The sequence below is a fragment of the Alosa sapidissima genome, chromosome 2 (genome assembly GCF_018492685.1).
Source record: "Alosa sapidissima isolate fAloSap1 chromosome 2, fAloSap1.pri, whole genome shotgun sequence".
Classification (NCBI taxonomy): Eukaryota; Metazoa; Chordata; class Actinopteri; order Clupeiformes; family Clupeidae; genus Alosa; species Alosa sapidissima.
In genome coordinates this window covers 29467533-29489386 of record NC_055958.1, presented here as the reverse complement: position 1 = coordinate 29489386, position 21854 = coordinate 29467533, and the positions used below count along the sequence as shown (strand labels likewise).

General features: G+C 47.4%; 1 protein-coding gene across 1 annotated transcript in view; it reads right to left on the bottom strand.

Annotated features, from left to right (window-relative positions):
* The window catches only part of clybl (citrate lyase beta like), a 76750-nt gene that overhangs the window by 29641 nt on the left and 25255 nt on the right, over positions 1 to 21854 (bottom strand). The window contains exon 3 of the mRNA XM_042084403.1: positions 8960 to 9176. Coding sequence (XP_041940337.1) covers positions 8960 to 9176 — 217 coding nt within the window. The remainder of the gene's footprint in view (positions 1 to 8959; positions 9177 to 21854) is intronic.

The window sequence follows — 21854 nt, the reverse complement described above, 5'->3', positions numbered from 1 at the left end:
ACACCAAGAACTGGCCTCCTTCCCGCGTTGGAAATCTCACAGACCGTAACCTCAGTTCACATCATTCACCTTACGCCTGATTGACAGGATTTTACCCTTTCACTCTCTCCCTCTCTCTCCCTGCCTGTTTAGTCTCTCTCCCTCTTCCTCTCTTTTAAATCGCTCCCTCTCTCTCTCTTTCTCTTCTGGTCTCTCTCTCTCCCTCTGTTTTGATCATTCCTTTCTCTCTCTTCCTCTTTTCCTCTGTCTTTCTCTCTCCGTTGCACTCTGCCTCTCTCTCTCTCTCTCTCTCTCCCTCATTCTCTTACAAGTCAAGCCCGCTGGTCTCCGTGTTTCCTCCTTCATGGGTGTACAGGAGCAGAGATGTCAAGCGGATGCTGAGAGGCTGAGAGCAGAGGATGATGCCCGTTCCAGTCCTCCGAGACCTGCTGCTCTGCCAGGCTTGGTTGCGCTTAAAGAAGGCACATTATCTGGTAGAGCTGGATGAAGAGGCATCCTCTTCCATCGCCTGGCCTCCCTATGCGCACTTCTCCCATGTTTTTCTCTTCCTTTCTCTCCCCCCTGTCTCTTCCCCCTCTTGCTAGCGCTCTAACACACTTGAGGCTGTGTGCTCTGCAAGGGTTGGTTGCCCCCCCTAAAAAAAATGTACATCATAGAGCGAGAACTGTCTTTCTATCACTTGGCTTCTTGACTTCTCTCCTTCTCGTTTCTTGTCTTCTGCCTTTGCCTACTCTCCCCAGGTCTCTCCCTCTTTTTGTCTATCTCGGACATGCCACAGTCTTAAACAGAAGGGCCTCAACACCACCTTGTGCCAGGTTACATATTCAGGCATAGAATTGAATGCAGTGTGTGGCAAACCTGGCTTACAAAGTGCCATGGAACCTCTCGTATCAAAGCCCCACAATTTTGGTGGTACCAATAATATCTTTGGTGCCACAGGGGCAGAGTTGATTAAAAGACCATGACAAACTCCTGCACCTTCTCCATAAACAACAACAAGAAAGAGATAATCTTTCGGAGGAAAGTTTTCTTTTTGTCATGATGAATAAGCCAGTACATCCCCCCCCCCCCCCCCCGAAAAAACATATCAACTTCAGCCTATTTTACTGGTACAGTTTGAGGGGAAATGACTGGAAGCAATGCCCTTTCCTCATCTTAGCAATGAAGCTCAAATGGCCTCCAGACTGGGGCCCGTCTGCAAGCATGCGTAGGTGTGACATAGCAGACCTGACATTTACTTGCATCACTCTGCTGTAAAGAAAAAAAAGAATACCAAGCACCGCTAGAGAAAGTAGGCATGTAAGCTTCGAACCACCTGCTGAGGAACAGTAGGAATTTACCAAGTCTTTGATTCACCATGCCCAAGATTAACCATCGACGATTATCTGATAACAAAAAAAAGCACAAAGAACATTTCAAAGCGGCCAGAACTTTTGATGGGACAGAACTGTTGAAAGAACAAACTCAGAAGATCTTCTGGAACATACAGAAACAGAAATGGCCATAAAATATTCAGAAACAAACACACACAGATACATACACACACACACACACATAGATTCAGTCTTTGTTCTGTCAACCTCGGAAGGATGGCTGAATGAACATAACCTGCTGTGAGAAGAGCACTCAACCCAGGGAATACCCCCCCCCCCCATACCGCCCAATACCCCCCCGGCCCCCCACCAACACAAGGCCCATGTTCTCCAACAAAGACTTCACTATTTCACACAGCACTAAGGACTCCACCAGACCCCCTCCGTGTGTCCATCAGAAGAACTACGCATCGACTTCCACCCAACCACCCTTTGGCCTTCCTTCTGTCTCCATCTTAACCAACCATCTCTTGCGTCGGTGGAGAATGAGAATGCATCATTGTTGTGCGCGTGTGTAGGAGTAACATTGACAACGATCCGAGGAAGACAAGTCGTTTCATCTCTCTTAGTCCCGCAACAAATGCTCCGGAGAGAAGCTGACGTGATACGCGCCTAGCGTCATCTCGTGGAGCTTCAGCACGCGAGGGGTCGTATCGTGAAGCTCCGCAGGGTAAAGCTGGTGAGATCTCCCTCGACAGACAGACCGAGACAGAGTGACTGGGAAATGCCGCTCTGGGGCTTTGAGTCTCGCGTTACGGTGAGATCACTCCTGCACAGCTGACAGCTGTGGGGACGGGATGGGATGAGTGGGGTCAGTAAGCCTCCACTACGACCCTCAACCCCTGTCTGCGCTGTTTAATGTTGTGTTTTAGATTTAGATTTATATATATTCTCCTGATCTCCTGTGCTTGTCAAATGAAAGCGCATGGGTAGGCTATGCCAAATCCACTGATAGGACTTTTGCTGACATGGCACAGAGTGATGATGGCTATTCAGTTCTCTCCCTCTCACATATGCTACCCCCCCACCTCTTTCTCTCCATCTCTCCTCACAAACACTCTTTCTCTCCCTCTCACACATGCTAACCCCCCCCCTCTCTCTCTCCCTCTCTCCTCACAAACACTCTCTCTCCCTCTCACACATGCTAACCCCCCCCCTCTCTCCCTCTCATCTGTCCATCTCCACACAGCTGAGACCACACAGACCTCTGAATTCTCCTTCAACTTTAGCCCGACAGGATCTGAACACACAACTGTATGCATGTATACACACAAACACATACATACACACACACACACACACACACACACTTCATGACAATGTCAAGACACCTGACACTGTGCACATAAGCACCTACACGCACACACACACACACACCTACACACCTACACACTCACACACACACACACACTCTAGCTTTGATGGGCAGCCGGTCTTGGCAGGCCCTCTTGGCTGGGCGATCTCACTGGACCAGGGATCTGTTTTCTGGGTCAACGCCTCAGATCCCTGTTTGTGGGTTTTGGCAGCGAGGCCGGGCCTTGTTGCTCCGAAGCGCTCAAGTCCACACCACGGCCACTCCGCTCAGTGGAACGGAGGACACACACACACACAGTCCTGCTGTTTATATGTCACGGCTCTCCCTCACTCTCGCGGTCTATATGGCCTCGTGGCAGAGTTCAATGTACAGAGAACACACACATACACATAAACGTGCCATTGAAGATCTACTGTCTACACACAAACAAATTCACACACAGACACACACAGTGAAATTAATTAGGTGTCCATGCATGCATTGCACACACACATTTCCTCTTTTGCAGAATTCAATAAATGAGGTGCACGTGAACACATGCATGCACACACACACACAGCGGCCCACTCACTCATCGCGTCCTTCCGGCCCTCCTGTTCTCTCTGTCCTACCTCGGAGAGTTCACACACACACACACACACACACACACGCTCTACCTAATATCATTTCCCAGGATCGCGAGCAGCTAACACAGATTACACCCGCCTTAGAGATTTGTCAGGAGATTTCTTTTCGCCAGCGCAGCCCCTCTTTGAACCCGGGCCATCGGCATGAGGTGGAGGAAGAGACATCTGAGGCTGCCTCGAAAAATATGTGCATCGCATTTTAGGCCCTTCATATATCAGATAACAGTTGGGCGCATAAATTATGTTAAATGGAAAACATTGACAGGAAGCCAAAGAGGGTATTTTAATTTCAAATCAGCCCCTAAATGAAACCTAAGACTAACATAATGGAGTGATGCGGAGGAATTTATGGAAAGGAACCGGCACTGCTATTTGTGTGCGTGACATGTGGACAAAAACAACACAAGAGAGTCCAGATTGCCTAACAAGAGAGAGAGAGAGAGAGACTAGAGGAGGTAGTAAGAAAGAGAGAGAGAGAGAGAGAGAGAGAGAGAGAGAGAGAGAGAGAGAGAGAGAGAGAGAGAGAGAGAGAGAGTGTGTGTGTGTGAGAGAGAATACTTCTGGATAAACAATGGTGGTAGAAATGATTCCAGTTTGATTCCAGATGACAAAATGTCCCACCTTTAATATTTATCCTGCTGACTTTTTAATGGCAACTTTCGATCTTTGCCAACACTACTCATCTGCTGCCACCAGCAGTACAGAACAAAAAAAGACAGACACACACACACACACACACAGAGGTTTTGTTGTTATTATAGGGTGAAGGCAGTTTTCCCAAAAGTGCCAATGGAAGCAAAATAGATAGAGAAAGAGAGAGAGAGAGAGAAAGACAATGAGACCACCCTCATTATATTATAAATACAGGACCTCAGACAGATGACAGCCACTCAGCATGGCTTTATTTCATTGGGGGAGGGGTGTTGTGTGTGTGTGTTTGTGTGTGTGTTTGTGTGTGTGTGTTGTGGGGAGGTGTTGGGGGGGGGGGGGGGGGTTGAGTGTAGCCTTTAACGTCACATTATTAAAGGAATCTCCCTGTTCATCACACTTCACATCACAAGCTTGCAATACACAGGGGCGCATGTGAAGACTAGCCAAAGCCCTACTGAATCACTGAGGGAATGAATTTTTTAAAAGCATCCCCCACACCATCCTCTCTACTCACCCCCAAAACAAAGACAGGGTGTAAAGAACGTGTGTGAGACGTGTCAGCCTCACCCTAGTGGCTGCTGGGTAATGACGGCTGGGCAGCGGGCACGGTGCGGAGCGGCTGGCACGATAACGACCAGAGAGGATGCTGGGAAGACAAGACCATTCTCTCTCTACCAGCAAGGTGGAGCGTCAGATCGTATGGCTAATGATGATGTTATTCTGTCACTCCTGTCTGAATGACAGACATGGTGAGAGGAGAGCAGGAGAGAGAGAGAGAGAGAGAGAGAGAGAGAGAGAGAGAGAGAGAGAGAGAGGAGAGAGAGAGAGAGAGAGAGAGAGAGAGAGCGAGAGTGAGAAAAAGAGAGAGAGAAAAAAAGAGAGAGAGAGAGAGAGAGAGAGAGAGAGAGAGAGAGAAAAAAAGAGAGAGAGAGAGAGAGAGACAGACAGACAAAGACACAGGGGCATGTTACACCTGCAGGGGATGGAAGCTGGACAACTCTTTGGGAATGGACATGACAGTGGTGTGTTGTTGAGATGGTGTGGGCTGTAGCCTCAGCAATGTAAACAGACAGACAGACAGACACACACACACACACACACACACACACACACCTCACCAGTCACACTAGTACCAGCAGCACCAGCAGCACCATTAGCGGCTTCTCTCCCAGGCCCTGTTCACACATCCACCCATTTTCCCATTGCAGCTAATCATTCTGGTTGATCCTTTTTACGAGGGGAGGGAAGGCTCACAGAGAGAGAGAGAGAGAGAGAGAAAGAGAGAGAGAGAGAGAGAGGGAGTGAGTGAATAAAGAAGAAGAAAAAAAAGGATCAAAATGGGGGGGGTGAAGCAAAACAACATCCGTCCACTTTCACGCTCCAGCGGAGGAGGGGGGTCCCTCCTGGCGCGGGCCGGCGAGTCCTGCCATCTGGAGGCTAAATCGAGTGTGAAGTACAGTATAGTTTGGGACCAGGCTCCGTGGCGCCGCCTCAGCAGTTAGTTCATTAGTTCCAAACTTCCAGGGGATTAGGAGAGCATCCACTCAAGGGGTGTGTGGGTGGGGGAAGAGGTGGGTGGTGTGTGTGCATGTGTGTGTGTGTGTGTGTGTGGGGGGGGGGGTGGATAGGCGGATAGGAAGGGTGGGTGCAGGCGGGTGGGTGGATAGGCGGATAGGAAAGAGGAGGTTGGTGTTGTGTGTGTGTGTGTGTGTGTGTGTGTGTGTGTGTGTGTGTGGGGGGGGGGGGGGGGGGCATCCATTGCACAGCAAGGTGCAGGCCCACAGAGCGATACACACAAATACAAACACAAACAAACCCCCCACGCCCCCTCCAGCCTCCCCTGAGATAGACCTGAGACAGGTGTAACCACCAGAGTCACCGCAGGGTTCCACAGCAACGCCTCCACCAGCCTAGCAGGGGTGGGCGCTGGTGCTGCAATTCCTAGGGCTCTATGTCACTCTGTGCGGACCCTGTGTGGATCTGCAAAGTTGCATATACACACATGCTTACATGTTGTGTGATTGAGTAAGAGCTTTGATTTGCCTGCAGTAAGTATGGGTTTATCCAATATCTTCTCTGCATCATATGGTGGTTGTCAGTTTGGACATTTGAATATGAGTGTATGTATGTGTGTGTATGTGTGTGTATGTGTGTGTGTGTGTTTATGAGGAGGGAGGGATTGGTATACACTTTTGTGTGTGTGTGGTGTGTGTGTGTGTGTGTGTGTGTGTGTGTTTGTGTGTGTACTGTGTAAGCATGCCTGTGTGCGTCTGCGTTAATCCCCGCGTAGCAGCTAGCAATCTCTGGACAGCCCTCATACCGTCTGTCACATGGCACCAGGCGGGCGAGGCGGGCACGATTGGCACAGGTTGGCACGGGGGCGTCTGACAGGGCCGCCGTCGGGGCATGGGAGCAGCGCCGCGAGGGCCGCTGATCCTCGGCGTAAACAAAGCTGCGGTCACCTGCCTCCTATGGACACAACCTCCTAGCATTCCCCTGCCACAGAGAGGAATGGAGAATATCCTCCGCCACAGACGCTCCAGCGAATGTACTGTACCATGGACTCTGGCAGATTAAAGGCTATGTGGTACAGTCACACTGAGTTGACAGTCCTTGAGAATGAAATTTTATGCAAAATGCATTTTTTTCCCTTTTCTCAAGTTATTTGTGCTTGTGTACAGTAAGAAGCGCATAAGATGCAAAATTGATGGGCTGCTCTTCTTCAAAGGGTTTTTTGTGTAGAATTTTTTAATGATACAGCATAAATGTCTGATGTTTAAAAAATCAGTAGGATGAATTGAGGGGGGGGGGTCTTTTTTTTCTCGATATCATCATGATAGAAATTTTTCAAAAATCTAGGCTAGAGAGATATTGAGAGAAATACTGTATGCTGACTTCTAAGAGATTTATTCACAAGCTTGTACAGTGCATGCAAAGGCAGGAACTTTCTGGTGAGGCAAGGCACAGCAAGGCAAGGCGAATGTCACTTAATGCCAGCCGAGGAGAAAATAATGTATCCGTCTATAGGTGCACACAATCCCCCACAGAGTTCCAATTGCCGTGATGGGAAAACAGCGGAGGAAGTGGGTAGTGAGAGGCATTGCAAGCCGTGAGGAAATGGTTGCGTTTTATTATCAAGTTAAATAATAACGCACCCGACTACAAGGCTTGTGAGTAAATAATGGATCACAGGTTCTTTTTTTCCCCTTCGCATACTGTGCCAGACTACTTTAAAGCAGACACATGGTCTTAAAAATGTTCTGAAATCTTGTACTGTGAATTGTACGTCAGACTGGCCTTGACTGATTTATACCGTCAAATACACGCACGAGTAATGGGATTATTGGCACCATCTCTCTTTTTACACGTGATTTTTCCCTTCTTCCCTTTTCTTCTCTTTTTTCTGAACACGAGACATTAGCATTTTTATCTGCGAGGCTGAAGAGAATGCTAATTCTATTGGCTCTGACAGGACACACAGGCAACACAGAAGAGGCTTTTCCCTGCCTATTGCCGGAGAAATCAAGGCCTGCCCGCTAATGCTATTTTCCTCCCTTCAGATCACCTAGCTTTAATATCGGCCCGCCGCAGTAATCCTGTACGCGCAGAGCCTTGCCTGTGGAAAGGAATTAGAAGGCAGCGTTTCCTCTACTCCTCCTTTCAGCGGGGGCTTTCCATAAAAGAAACATTTGCGATGCGGATCAGCGGAGTGAGCGGCCTATTTAGCACGTTATGTAATTCCATATAATGCATGGCAGTGAGGATTTCAATGGGGATATGGTGGAAAAAAACAAAACATGCACTGCCACTACAAAGGCTTCAAGACAAAAAACCTGTGAGTATCAAATGCAAACATGGCTGGACATTTGACCTCAAGGGGTCACTAGCTGGTGCGGGGATGACTTCCTGTTTTTCCAGAACCAAAATAACCCCAATAAATTAAAACCAGCGTGTTTAGAGACACTCGGCTCCAACACCTCTTCGGAAAAGGGGGGGGGTCAGAGGTCAGGCTGTCCGTCAAACGGCTCTTTATCCACCCCTGTCTTCCCGCTCTCAGAGGGACACGGCCCATGGCTGTATCAATCATCTTTATTATCCCGACTTAGGAAACCTTTTGTTTCCCAACTCAGCTCCCCTTCAGCCTCCCCTCCGTCCCCTCCCGCCAATCATGATTTCACGGACAGCCTGGCAGGACCAATGGCGGCCTGGTGTGGGCTGGTGTAGGCGGGCCAAGAATGCTTTTTAAACCTGCTGCATCTGGCTGGTGCCTGCTGTTCGCCCAGTGTGACGTGGTCACCTTGTTCCATGGGACGTAGAGAGGGAGGCCTCCCAAACCCTTTATGACAGCATAATGGGCCAAGAAATGCGGCTTGTTTTGAGGCATTCCACTTAGGTAGCCTTTCAGTGAGGGGAGTGCAGGAAGTGCTGCACCTGTCTTTGGAACCATTTCTAAAGCCACCTGAGAGTGGCAATGGGCCAGGACTGCCTGATGGGACTGTGTCCAGCCACAGGCCACAGGTACAGCACACCAAACCCATTATAGGCTTACCAAAGGCATGAAACATTGTGGGGGTCAGATATAAAACTGGAATCTGCCTTCGATACATCCATACTGGAAGATATAGAAAACCAATGTGCACCAGTGATATGATTATTATATAATAATATATCATTTTTTTCCCCCCTGGATTTCATGTAAATTTAGTAGGATTAAATATTTGGTGAGAGGCAATTATGACAGAAAAACTAATTTCAGTGAATGTCTCTGGTTGAGGATTGTTTTTGTTCACAATATGAATCCCATTCAGTAAGTGATTTTGTTGCTTTCATGTTTTTATTTCTTTGTCTATTCCGTTCCCTTCCCCTAAAGAGTGGTTAATATTCCTCATTCCTCAATATTCCTTTTAGACACCCAAGGCCAAATATGACAACATCAAATCTCTATGTTTGATTGGCAGCCCGGTCAGTATAGGTGATGGATTGTTGGGTGTTACCTTTTTGGTGAGGGCCACTCCATCTTCACAGTCCAGCACGGCACAGTCCACGTCCAGCGAGGTCAGTTTCTTCAGTTTACGCACGTCGTTGCCTGGAACGTAAAGGACAGCACGCCGTGGCACGTACCTCAGTGACGTGCCCGGGGTGTGGTGGGCACGACGGCTGCCACGGCAACACCACCACTGCCCCACCGCCAACACAGGGCGGTGGGCCTCTCTGTCAAAGACAAAAGCACACCAGTGTTAGTGAACAGACACAGGGCAACACGGTTCATCTATTGCCATTTGGGTATTTTCTGATATGATTCTGTCATAATTAAATTGGTTAAATAATCACCAAGCCAGACTAAGCCCAATTTTTCCACTTTTGACAAATGTGTTGCTGTGAAGTGTGTGGGTGACAGCATGGTATCAGCACTACGTCTGTCTCTGTTCTTTGGGGAACATTGGCCAAGGTGGATATGTAATGCTGATCTGGTCTGGGAGAATTCAGCTGACTTCATCAGACACATGCTCTCTCCTCTCACACTAAAATGCCAAGGCTAACAGAACAAGCACAGCTGAGTTACTGTAGCCTACATATATAAGGACAGCCTAGCACAGGACTGACAGGACAACAAACAGGACAGAAAGGATAGATAAAAAGAAAGAAAGAAAGAAAGAAAGAAAGAAAAGAAGGAAGAAAGATGCAGAGAGGGAAGGAAAGAAAGAGAGGGCAGGGGAAGGGTGGCAAACAGGGACATCAAAAGCAGAAGGAGAAGCAGAGGCATGGGGATTAGGAGTCCCTCTGAAAGAAAAACAATTAAAGTTTCAACAAACAACAGATCCACATTATTCCCCCTACTAATTACCCCTTCAAACAATCAGCCAGCCAGCCCCAGCAACAACACCACCACACAGCACACAGCAGCAACAGCAGCAGCGGCTGAACACAACACACAGTATGTAATGTTCCCTTCACATCTCCACAGAGGAAAAGGGGGGAAAACACAACAGCGGCTATTAGCCTATCCCATGTCCACCGCCGCACGGATCACGTTTTTATCACACGCACGCTAATGGCTGCCGGTTATGACAAACATGTTTTAATTATTTGTTCGGTGCGGTCGGCGCTGCTCCAACAATTAGCGCTAATGAATGGCCGACATAATTGGGATCACATATATCTAATTACAGTCGGGGAGAGCTTGTCCTCGCCCCTCTGCTTCGGCTCTCCACCGTCGCCCCTCCGAGGGGGTAACACCGTCAGCGCATCCCCGCAACCCCCCTCTGTTATCCTCAGGAAGGCAGGAAAGAGAGGGAGGAGGAGGAGGAGGAGGAGGAGGAGGAGGAGGAGGATGAGGAAGAGGAGGAGGGAGGGGTGGAAAGGGGTGTATGGGAGAGGGAGAGAACATGGAGGGAGGAAGGAGGTGGAGGAAGAGAAGAGGAGGAGGAAGAGAGGAGGAGGAGGAGGAAGAGGAGGGGTGGAGAGGGATGTATGGAAAAGAGAGAGAGAGAACATGGAGGGAGGAAGGAGGTGGAGGAAGAGAAGAGGAGGAGGAAGAGGAGGGGTGGAGAGGGATGTATGGGAGAGAGAGAGAGAGAGAGAGAACATGGAGGAGGTAGTGGAAGGAAGCAGAGAAGAAGAAAAGAACAGGGGTGAAGTATTAATCTTTTCTTCTGCCTTTGTTCTCTAAAGGAGCTAAAGTCACTTCAATGGCCACCTAATCCCGTCCTCTACGCTCCACAATTGCCTCCTGGCATCAATCAGCGCTAATCTCGACTAAAGATGCTGCTGCGACACTGGGGCAATTAAAAGAAATTCAGGTAGCCACTGCTCCGAGCGTCGCAAGTACACTGGAGCCTCGGCGGGGATCCTCGGCGCTATAGTGTTTAACTTTGGCCGCTGACAATATCTCGCACACTCGAGGGGGGAGAGGGAGGACTATATGCAAAAGAGGGCCTCTCTCCTCTCCTGTCCTCTCCTCCCTCTGTGCGTGGATTGAGAAAACAGAGTTGGAGGGAGAGAAAGGGGAGGAACTGGCCGTCGCTCGAAGGACAAAAAAACAACAAGCGCCTGTATAGATGGAAGAGAACAAAAAAAAACAAACAGAACAATTAGAAGGAAAAATACGGGAGATGGTAGTGGCTGAGGGTGTGTGTGTGTGTGTGTGTGTGTGTGTGCGTGTGTATGTGTGTGCGTGTGCGCGCACGTGTGTGTGTGTGTGTGCACTGGTGCGTGTGTGTGTTGGGTTGGGAAGGGTGTAAATGAGGTCCTCTACATCCACAGCAGAGTGCTGCGGGCGAAAAAAAAAGAAAGAAGCTATTTAAAGTGGCCACTTGAAAGCCAAATAAATGATAATGTAAGTGGGAGGCTTACATGAAGATGGCCTCAGTAATTAAAGAATAGATTTCTCATGAAGGCAGAGGAGGAGGAGGAGGAAGAGGGGTAGGGGCAAAGGAGGAGAAGAAAATGATGAAGGGATGGGATGGCGGGGGGCTTGTCCCTTGATGGTATACCATCAGAGAGAGAGAGAGAGAGAGAGAGAGAGAGAGAGAGAGAGAGAGAGAGAGAGAGAGAGAGAGAGAGAGAGAGAGGTCTCAGCAGATCTACTGACACTAGCAGGAGTCTGTCTACCAGAGTCACACACTCAGCACTTCTTCAACTCCTTCACTCCTCATCACTCTCTCCCTCCATCACTCCCTTCATCCCTTTCTCTTTTTTCTTAACAGTAGGGGGGGCTTCACTTTACTGGAACCTGGTGGACCACTGGGGAGCGGACGGTCCCTAGGGGGAGGACACTCCTCAACCTACTGTTGTGAACGCGGATGTGGAAAAACAGCCAGGTCCCTCTAACTTTAACCTTATAGAGCAGCAGTCCTACTGCGTCTGTTATGAAGGCACGTAACATTAGCCCAGCTCGGAGTCTTCCTGAGTCTCCCAGGACTCCCAGTGTGGGCTAAACTGGCCCCTGGGTCAGTAGTACACTTATTTTCTGGCCACGGTTACGCTAGGCTTAAGTAGGCAGGGGAAGCTGGAACAGGAGAAGAGGGGGCCTCTGCCTCTGCTTCCGCTGAATGGCCCATCCGGTCCATGTGAAGCTCAGCCTGTCACTTCCATGCTGTTCACAGAGGCAGAGGCAGCCCAGGCCAGGTGTCCTCCTCCTCCTCCGAGGACTGACCAGACCAGAGCAGGTGACACTGTTTATTTAGCACAGACGGAGGACTGCGCTGACAAAATGGCACCAAGGGAAAGATTGGGTACTAAACACACACACATGGTCAACAGAGACAGTAACACACATTCATACACAGAAGATGCACAGCAGTAGATGTCTAAAATAAATACACATACTTACACGCTAAACACATATTTATCTCTTAAGACTCGTAGAAACATGGAGGAAACAAAAACAACATATATGCACACTCACTAACCATTAAACACAGGCCAAAACATGGGCCACACCACAGTGTCTCAGCACGAAAACCCACATACAAACAAATCCAAACATACACACACACACACACACACACACACACACACAAACACACAAACACACAAACACACACACACACACACCCATACATACACATTTACTTGTGGCTAGCTGGGTTTTCATTTGCTGCCACAACAAATTGCCGGGAACTTTTATCATCGTCAGCTGGGATCATGGCTTTTACTGTGGAGGCGAGGCAGGGCTCGGGCCTCAGTGGGCGCCCTGCCTCAGCCTGTGGTCGGGGAAACCAGTTCCCCAGAAGCGGAAGTAGGACAGAGGCTAAACGGCGGCGGGCGGGCGGGTGGGCGGCTGCCAGACTGGAGGGAACGGTGGGCTGGGGAGGGTTGGGGCACATGGCACATTTCAAAATATATTGCATTGTGGTGTTGGAGGGCTACTGTTTTTTTTCTTTTTCTTTTCTGTCTTTCATTCTTTCCGAGTGTCTTTTTTTCTTTTTCTCATTTCCTTTTTTTGTTCTTTTTTTGTTCTTTCTTTTTTAGAATGTTGATTTCCTCCTTTCAGTCCATCTTTCTTCTCCTTTTTCTTTCTTTTCTCCCCCCTCACTTTCTCTCTCTTTCTTTTTTCCTCCCATCCCTTCTCTCTTTCTCCCTGGCCACACGTGTGCTCTGTCGAGGCGGCAGCGGAGGTGCTGGTGTGGGCTGGAGAGAGAGCGCCGCACACATTTCAATATCATTTAGCTTTCGGAGCCGCTCCTCGGGCACCCATGCACATAATTAATTCTGATTTGGGAATTCATTTGACAAGTGGTGGAATTAATTGCGAAAACCTACAAGCAAGACAGGGAGGGAGAAAGAGAGAAAGAGAGAGAGAGAGAAGAAAGGGAGAAAGGGAGAGAGAAAGAGAGAGAGAGAGAGAGAGAGAGAGAGAGAGAGAGAGAGAGAGAGAGAGAGAGAGAGAGAGAGAGAGTGAGTATGAGAAGGGGAGAGTTATTTATTTATGTGAATATTAATTCTCCCATGGCTGGCCACCATCAATATGCAACACCAGTGTGAGTGTCCTATGTAGGAGCTGCCACAGCCTCTCAGTCCCTCTCCTCTCGACTCCAGCAACCCTGCACTGACCACACACTTTAAACTCATGAACAAGGCACTCCATCACTGACCACTACAGCACCCTCAAAGGCAGTGTCTTAGGCAGTTACCACAACAGTGTCAACCAAGCACACTCATGCAAACACAATACTGTGTACGGTCTGGAATTCCATGTATAGATTAAAAATGTAAACTTATTGACAAAAAATATGTGACAATCTAGGTATCTGTTTGACTACGCATAGAGTATTATAAGCAGAGAGATGTTTGGTAAAAATCAAACGCAAGTCTGTGTCATTATATAATAAACAGCACAGAGCCAAAACTAAAAGCTGAATTTTTAATCACTGCCACATGTGGCGATGTGTCTCGCTCTCCAAACACTGATTTCATGAGTCAGAATAAAACAAAGTGCACAGTTACGCTATCAAACAATTAGAACAAATAACGAGCATGCATGCCTTTTCCAGTCCAAGGTCATCACCGAGTCCATTCATAAAAACACTGTGCAAGAGTGAGCTTATCTCTGGGTTATTTATTTGGTGAAGAGATTTGCCCAGTTCTCATTTGCCGCCACTCCGCACCATTGCAACTCGGTATTTTAATACGACGAAACAGTAACGCCAGCAGCCTTTACTAATGGTGCGATATTCAAATAAAAAAGGGCCACGCAGACTATGAGCAATAAAATGCAGGGAGCCATAAATTGTATTATAGACATTACAGTAGCGCTGGAACCATTTGGATCTGTTCACTTTTTCCCAGAGACGAGCATTAACCAAATATGTAATCTGGGGGCATTTTTTATCGCCCTAATACCACATCTGTTCAATATATTCACCCAACATAGCAAACATCACTCCATAATATATAGACATTTCAAAAGTTTTACAATGGCTGAAATATACAGCACAGGGAGAGTTACGACTTGAGAGGTTATGATAACGTCGGATTGTGGGTCTGTGTTAGGGGGCTGTAAAGTAATCAGACTGTGGTCACTGTGAGAGGCTTTACTGGTCAAACTTCAGAGCCCTGTGGGCTGCTAGGCCTTTTATGTGCTGCTGAATAGAGAGGGTTTCCATTATGAGTAAGTAAGGCTGGCCTGAGGGGTTACTAGGAGGGTCCCATACAGTAAGGGTTAAGGCACAGGGAGTTAAAGCCTTCCCTTGCGAACCCAACTCTCTCAGATGAGTACCAGTTCCTCTATGGGTACATGCAGAGTTTGTGGTCGCTTGAAGGTGCATGTTCCTGTGCCACTGTTCAAAGCATGAAGCTAGAACTTGACGGATAAAGCTAGCCGCCAGCATGTAACACACAAGCTCTGTTTCCCAGGCAAAATAGTTGGAGATCAACTGATACCATGTGTGAAAAGCACTAAAACACTGCATGCAGAAGTTTTGGGAGGTTAGTATCAGTCCTACACATGGATGTAGATGCTGAGAATGTGTGGATATGAGGTATGCTGAGAACAAGTCGGCTCAGACAAGATCTACAATACTGGGTTTCTCCAGAAGCTCATCTGGACAGAACCTTGGAAGCCCATTAATTATGTTCCAAGGAATTGAGGATAACAGAGAAACAATTGGAAGGTAGCAGTAGGACAAGCTTGCAGGAAATTGCACTCTTGCTCAACACACATTCTCCTCTCTCATCTTTTCTACTCCATGCTGTCAGCAACAAGCAGACAACCCATTACCAAAATTTTATAACGCTCGACCATCAGTTTAGACTGTAGTCCCTACTACCAGTAAAATATGTGCCAGTGCACCAGTTGTTGAACATAAGATGTAGCATATAGTTGGTTTAAGGTTAGCAGGAATAGTTAAGTTCAGTGGATGATAAGTGTTAGTTCAGTCAGTTGACTGGCGAAATTGACTGGAAGGCAAGTCGCCACAGTGTTCAGCCTCTCTGCGACTGCAGATTCAGACAGTAGGCTAAAGGCCAATGCCCATTGACACCTGCCATGCATCGACTCCAGAGTTTCCAACACGATTCTATTTCTTGAGTGTTCGGTCCAAAGAAATGGTTTGGTCTTTGACATTGACAATTTGAGCCAATGCTTGCTTATGGCACTGTAGGTTAAAACAGAGACGTCATAGAAGAGACAAGGCACTGAAAGAATCCCTTATAGAAATGTATGGGGACAGTTTGTAACACCAACATGGCGGTAGTCTACACATATCCCACCCCTTCCCCTGCCTAAAGCCAATTGTTGGGCGAACAGGAAATCCTGCCCTGAATTGTAAGTAACTAACCAATCAGAACAGTTTTGCCTTTTGTTTACTTGCCCCATTACTATGACAAGAGCTATGCCATGAATGTTGGTGCATACGCAGAGCAAGTTATCGTAAAGAATAACATATTTTTAAGCCTTATTTTAGCGATTTGGAGAAAGATATTAAGGTTACACTTTACTTGACAGTATCGACATAAGAGTGACATGACACTGTCATGAACGTGTCATAAACAAGTCATAAACATTTATGACATAACGCTTCTGTTTTTAAGTGACATTTGTTTTTTGTCATAACAAGTTAGGATTAGGATTAGGGTTAGGTTTAGGGTTAGAATTAGGGTTAGAGGTTAGAATTAGGGTTAGGGTTCATGTGTCATGACAGTGTCATGTCACTCTTATGTCGATACCGTCAAGTAAAGTTACCGATATGTATACCGTTCATTTCACTGATTTGGCTGATGTGATTTTATGTCAATATGACCTTTAAAACAAATCAAACAAAGCAAATTTTACATATGCATCTTTTTTTGTTTTTGAGTACTACAACTGAAAACCTGTGGCAACAACACTACATAGGTACATAGCAAAATGAACTTTGTGTACAGTAATCACTCCAAGTGGCAACACACAACATTTCCATTCTAAACTTCTTCAAACTGACTAGGTTTCCCTTGTTCATATTTCACTACAAACTCATCTTTTTTGCACCTAACAACATTTTTTGTCTTAATTCCAAAACACCTGCTTGCTCTAGTGTCTGCTGCTAACCTACAGCCCTGTGAAAAGAAACAGATATAATTTGTCTCACTTGTCCGAAACGTAACCCTTAATTTGATATATGATGTCATTACACTCTTAAAAGGGCTCTGGGGGCTTCTAGGCCTGGCTAGAGCTCTGTGGATAAACATGTTGTCCAATTTGAGCCCCTCTCACTGTCTGCGTAGGAACTGTCAGTCGTCGTCCTCTCAATATGCAGATTTCACAATTACTTCCAGCTTGTGGCGGCGACGGCTTTGGCTGTGTCTAAAATGCACAAAATTAAAGATTTGTGTTCCTGCTCTGTGATAATCAGCATCTTTTTAATATGCAAACTACTTTGAGGATCTGTGGCGTTTAAGCTTTTAAATTAAATTTGGGTGGGGAGGGGGTGGAAAAAATAAATAAAGATGAAAAAAGAGAAGAAAATCGATGCCGTGATGCATAAACAAGTCATTCCGTTCCATGAAAAGAGAAAAAAAAACGCAAGAGGGGGAAAAAAGAGACAGAAAAACGGTCAAAAGTCATCCATATTTATCTCATTTCGAGCGCTTGTCTTGTACTCCCACCTCGGTGCAAAACGGCTAAAACAGCCCCAGTAAAAGCTGCTGCCCAGCATGGGGTAGTGCTCGTGCCACCTTTCTTTATTTATTTACACATTTATTTATTTGTTTACCTATTTATTAATGCAAGTTTAAAATTGGGGAGACGCATGCTGCCTTCTGATAAAAAAGAAGAAATGTAAGAAAGTTAACCAGTGATACAAAGCAGGAGACAGACTTTTTTTCACTTCCCTCCATTTTCCTGCGATATCTTTTTTCTCTCTCTCTCTCTCTCTCTCTCTCTCTCACTAAGCTGTAAGATCCTCGGCTCTTCAAAGAGGTGACAAAACCCATAGACTTTTTCCCTTACATTGTCGCACGCTTTCATTCTCTACCTCCCTCTCTGTGTCTCAGTCTGCAGAGTGATCCTGTGCTCTTTAAATAGGATCAGTGGGTGGTGGTTTGACCCCTGCTCTAGTGTGTGAGTGGAAAGGAGCAAAGAGAGGAGGAGAGTGTGGGCCCCGATTCCTCCTCCTTCGGCCCCGTCGGCCCTCCTGGGCCCCTCCCGGTCCTCATTAGACGGCCCTCGACGCCTTAATCTGTGCCGACGGGATGAAGTTGCGCCGGTTAGCTTCTCTTTGGACACCGCCACTACCTGTAATCCCTCGTCCAGTGCCTGGCTGCCTGTCACTTCGGTTCTCTCTCTCTGAACACACACACACACACACACACACACACACACACACACACACACACACACACACACACACACACACACACGCCATTGTGAATGGCTTTCCCGTGGCAGCTCAAGGAAAACAGGACTGTTTCACCGGTCAGACAGCTCTTTTTTTCTCCATTTCCGCCACTGCTCTTCTCTTAACTCTCTCAATCTCTTTCTCTCTCTTTCTTGCAACAATATGTGGGCCACACTTCTCCCAAAGAAAGAAGGAAACATCTATATCCCTGTCAGGAGTGGAGGAAGAAACCAGGTTAGAGCCATCATGATCGTCTGTCATTGTCTGAAAGAGACAAGACATCAACCGTCTCCAAAGTTGATGTTGACAAAAGTTGCCACTTTTTCAAAAGTGTCCAGACACATCCCCTATGTAATCATATTACTACTGGGACACCTCTCATTATCAGGAAGTTTAAAAAAAATAAATAAAAAAAACTAATCCTAACAAAACAAGCATTCATTGTATATTTTTCATTCATCTGTCTTTGGAAATAATTGCGGGGAAGCTCAATAGAGGGAACAAGTAGTGGGTGTGGGGAGGGCACGAGGGGTGAGCCTTTTTAAACTTAGCATTTTTATTGACTCCGCCGCAACAAAATAAAAGAGAATGGTATGAGTGTGTGTGCCACGGCACAGCGGCCATTCAGGCTTGGCGGAGGCCCCTTTGTAACTCTTTGGAAGAGGAGGGTTTGAAGGGGGTGGGGGGGGTGGGGGGGGGGGGGGGGGGGGTGAAAGGAAGCCCCCACTGGTCAAAATCTAGTGGAACCTCCTCACAACGGAGCACAACTGTTCCCCCGACGCCTGAATGGGAGGAGGATAAAAGACAAGATGGACTTCAGAGGTGCGGTCGCAGACAAAGGCAACACAAGTGCTCATCGCGAGGGAATGACACGACTCGTTGCGGCGAACAGAGAGAGAGAGAGAAAGAGAAAGAGAGAGAGAGAGAGGGAGAAAAAGAAAGAGGGACAGAGAGAGACAGGGGGAGAAGAATGAGCAGGGAGCTATAGGACAATGGCGGGTGCAGGCCTATGAAGTGACAACTGGGAAGAATGGAAAAACCTACAGGAGAAGTGTCAAGCCAACTCCCTAAAAAGAATCAAACACAAGGAACAGGCCGGTCAGAAGAGAGCAATGGCCGTAAAACGGAGGAAAAAAGAGGGGGATAGGTGATATATGGTGGTATATGGGATTGGAAATATGAAAATATTATGGGGGAGAGAAAGTGAAAGAAGGAAGGAAAGAGAGAACGAAAGAAAGAAAGAAAAGCAATCAGCTGTTGCAGCTGTTCAGGTGACAGCAGATGACAAGAACACACTCTCTCTCTCTCTCTCTCTCTCTCTCTCTCGCTCACACACACACACACACACACACACACACACACACACACACACACACACACACACACACACAGCAACAAAGAGTGAGTGGGAGAGAGTTCTCCTAACCCACTCCCTGACAATCCCCATACATTCTGTAAAAAGTGCCTTCATACAAACACTTTTAACCCCATCAACAAACATGATCCCCTGAGTTCACACACTCAAGCCTTCACACCACTGCCAGGCCTACACACACACACACACACACACACACACACACACACATCTATGGGAGATGTTTACCATTCACTTCCTTCAGGAAAAGGAAAGAAAATATTACTATTTATTATTCTGTAAGCTAACAGCCTGTGAAGAGTCTACACAACTGCCACCGCAACCTCCAACACCACCCAACACCCAACACCACCCACCAACCTCCTCTTCCCCTTTCTCATTCCCCGGTTCTCGGTTGCAGCCCGAAAGGGAATCTTTCAGCATTTACAAGAGGAGCTGGGGTGTGACGCCCATTTTAATGGCTGCCGCCGCTTCATTTACAGTTAAATCATGCCACCTCTCGAGACAGCAAACATTTAAATGCAGGCAGGAGAGCGCACTACAGAAAAAGAGGAGAGATTTGTTTGACACGTATTTATAAAAGTCTCCTCAAATTACATCCACCTCCTCCCCCTTCCTCCTCCTCCTTCTCCTCCTTCTCCTCACGACCCCCATTCGCAGGGCTGATGGATCAATGGTGTTCTGCATGCATAAAAGCAAAGCGGCGACATTAGCATATTTTTAAGTCATTACTCGCGTTCCGAGGCACACGGCGCTCATGCCTGAGAGGATTCAAGCGGAGGAAAAAACTTCCAGGAAGACCCAGGGTGGCATGTCTCCAGCTCTGGGCTTCAACGGCATTTGTTTTCAAGGATTCAGAGGCCAAAAGGAGATTTTTCACAGAAATATTTTGTACCCCCTTCGAGTCCTCCTGTCAGTTATTGCTCATGTACCACATCTTGACATAAATGTAAGATAGAAAAGAAGACACATGTAAAAAGTAAAAATAGAAAACAAATGAATGTAGATCAACATCTTCATTCGACAAAATGATTGTACAGTAGGCTTATCATATCAGCTCTAGGCACCGTCTATAATGACAACACAACACATGTTAATGCACCTATGAAAGCACTAACAGCAGAAATTAATTGTCTAAAATATTAAATCACGAGAAAGTTGTTCCGGAGGTTTCTCAGGGATTTCACACGCATCCCTTGGGAGAGCCGTACTTCAGCAGCCTCTGTCTGGGCCACTCTCTGCCTCGGACTCCCTGGGTCTCTAGTCCCGGGGTAAAACGCCACACTGACACGGCCAGTTGAAGTGGTCATCTCTGGCCTCAGGGGCCATGGTGTTGGGGTTGTACTTTTAACCCAGGGGCCCCCATTCAGTGTCCCTTCATGCCCCCGTGATGAGTAGACAAGCGCGGGGTAATTGATTAGTGGCAAAGTAGGGAATTAAAAATGGAGGCACGACATCCATAAAGCCTCCTGGACAATGGCGGCCGGTGTAAAAGTGTGAAAGGGATAGCCCGCAGCCGTGACGGCGCCATCAAAGACTGCGCCGACACACACACACACACACACACACACACACACAGTCACAGACATAAAGGAGGCGGCCCATTCTTCTCCTCGAGCACACTACTTCTGAAGAGTTCCTATTCTGTGGCGGGAGTGCTGTGGGTTCAAACTGACAGGGGCCATTATGGAGGCGGCTTGTCGGCTCACCTTCAGTAAAAAGCGAGCAGTAAAACTGCAGAGAGACAGGGGCCTATACAGCTTCATTATGTTCCGACACTCCCTCCAATCACTGCGGCGGGCACTTGGGTCTTGTGCATATCACTGGCTAACTCGCTCGCTTTTGCTCTCACTCACTCCTTCTTTATAAACAAACAGAGGCCTTCTGTTTCACTCAGGAACAGTGAGAGAGGAGGAGGACAGGGTGAGAGAGTAAAAGAGAGAGAGAGAGAGAGTGAGAGAAGGGAGGAAAGGAAGGAGGGAGGCCAAAAAAACAAGAGAGAGATAAAGAGGCATCCAGCCCTCTCCACTTCAGCACTAATGGAGATCTTTCTTTTCATCAGCGACATAACGCAGAGCACAAAGGAGACAGACAGAGAGAGAGAGAGAGAAGAGAGAGAGAGAAGAGAGAGAGAGAGAGAGGGGGGGGCAAGGAGAGAGAAGAGAGAGAGAGATAGAGGAGGAGAGCGACGAGGGAGAGACAGAGCCCATCACCATGTTCACCCATCATTATTCATCACTTTATTAATTAGAGGCAGTTTGCTCGCCTATAGTTACAAACCAACGTGATCAGGAGATAAAATGTTAAGTTGAAATGTTCTCACAGTGGGTAGCAGGGGAGTGAGGGACAGAGAGGGGACGAGGATGGAGAGGCAGAAGGTGCTGCTGGTGGAGGAGGGATGTGTGGGGGGGGGGTTTAGAAAAAAAAACAGGCATTAATAAAAGCACTGTTCTGCAGGAATTATTTGGCCATTAAGAGCAGCAGAAAGAGATAGAGCGAGAGAGAGAGGGAAAAGGATAAAAAGAGGGAGAGAGAGAGAGAGAGAGGGAAAGGGAGAAAGAGAGAGAGAGAGAGAGAGGTGGTGGCCATGGAGACAGATGGAGAGTACAGCTGGGACTGGGAACCTTTGGCCGTGACGAGAGGCTCAGGCCGGCTCCATGTGATATGTGATTTTTATTTATTTCATGCAAATATATT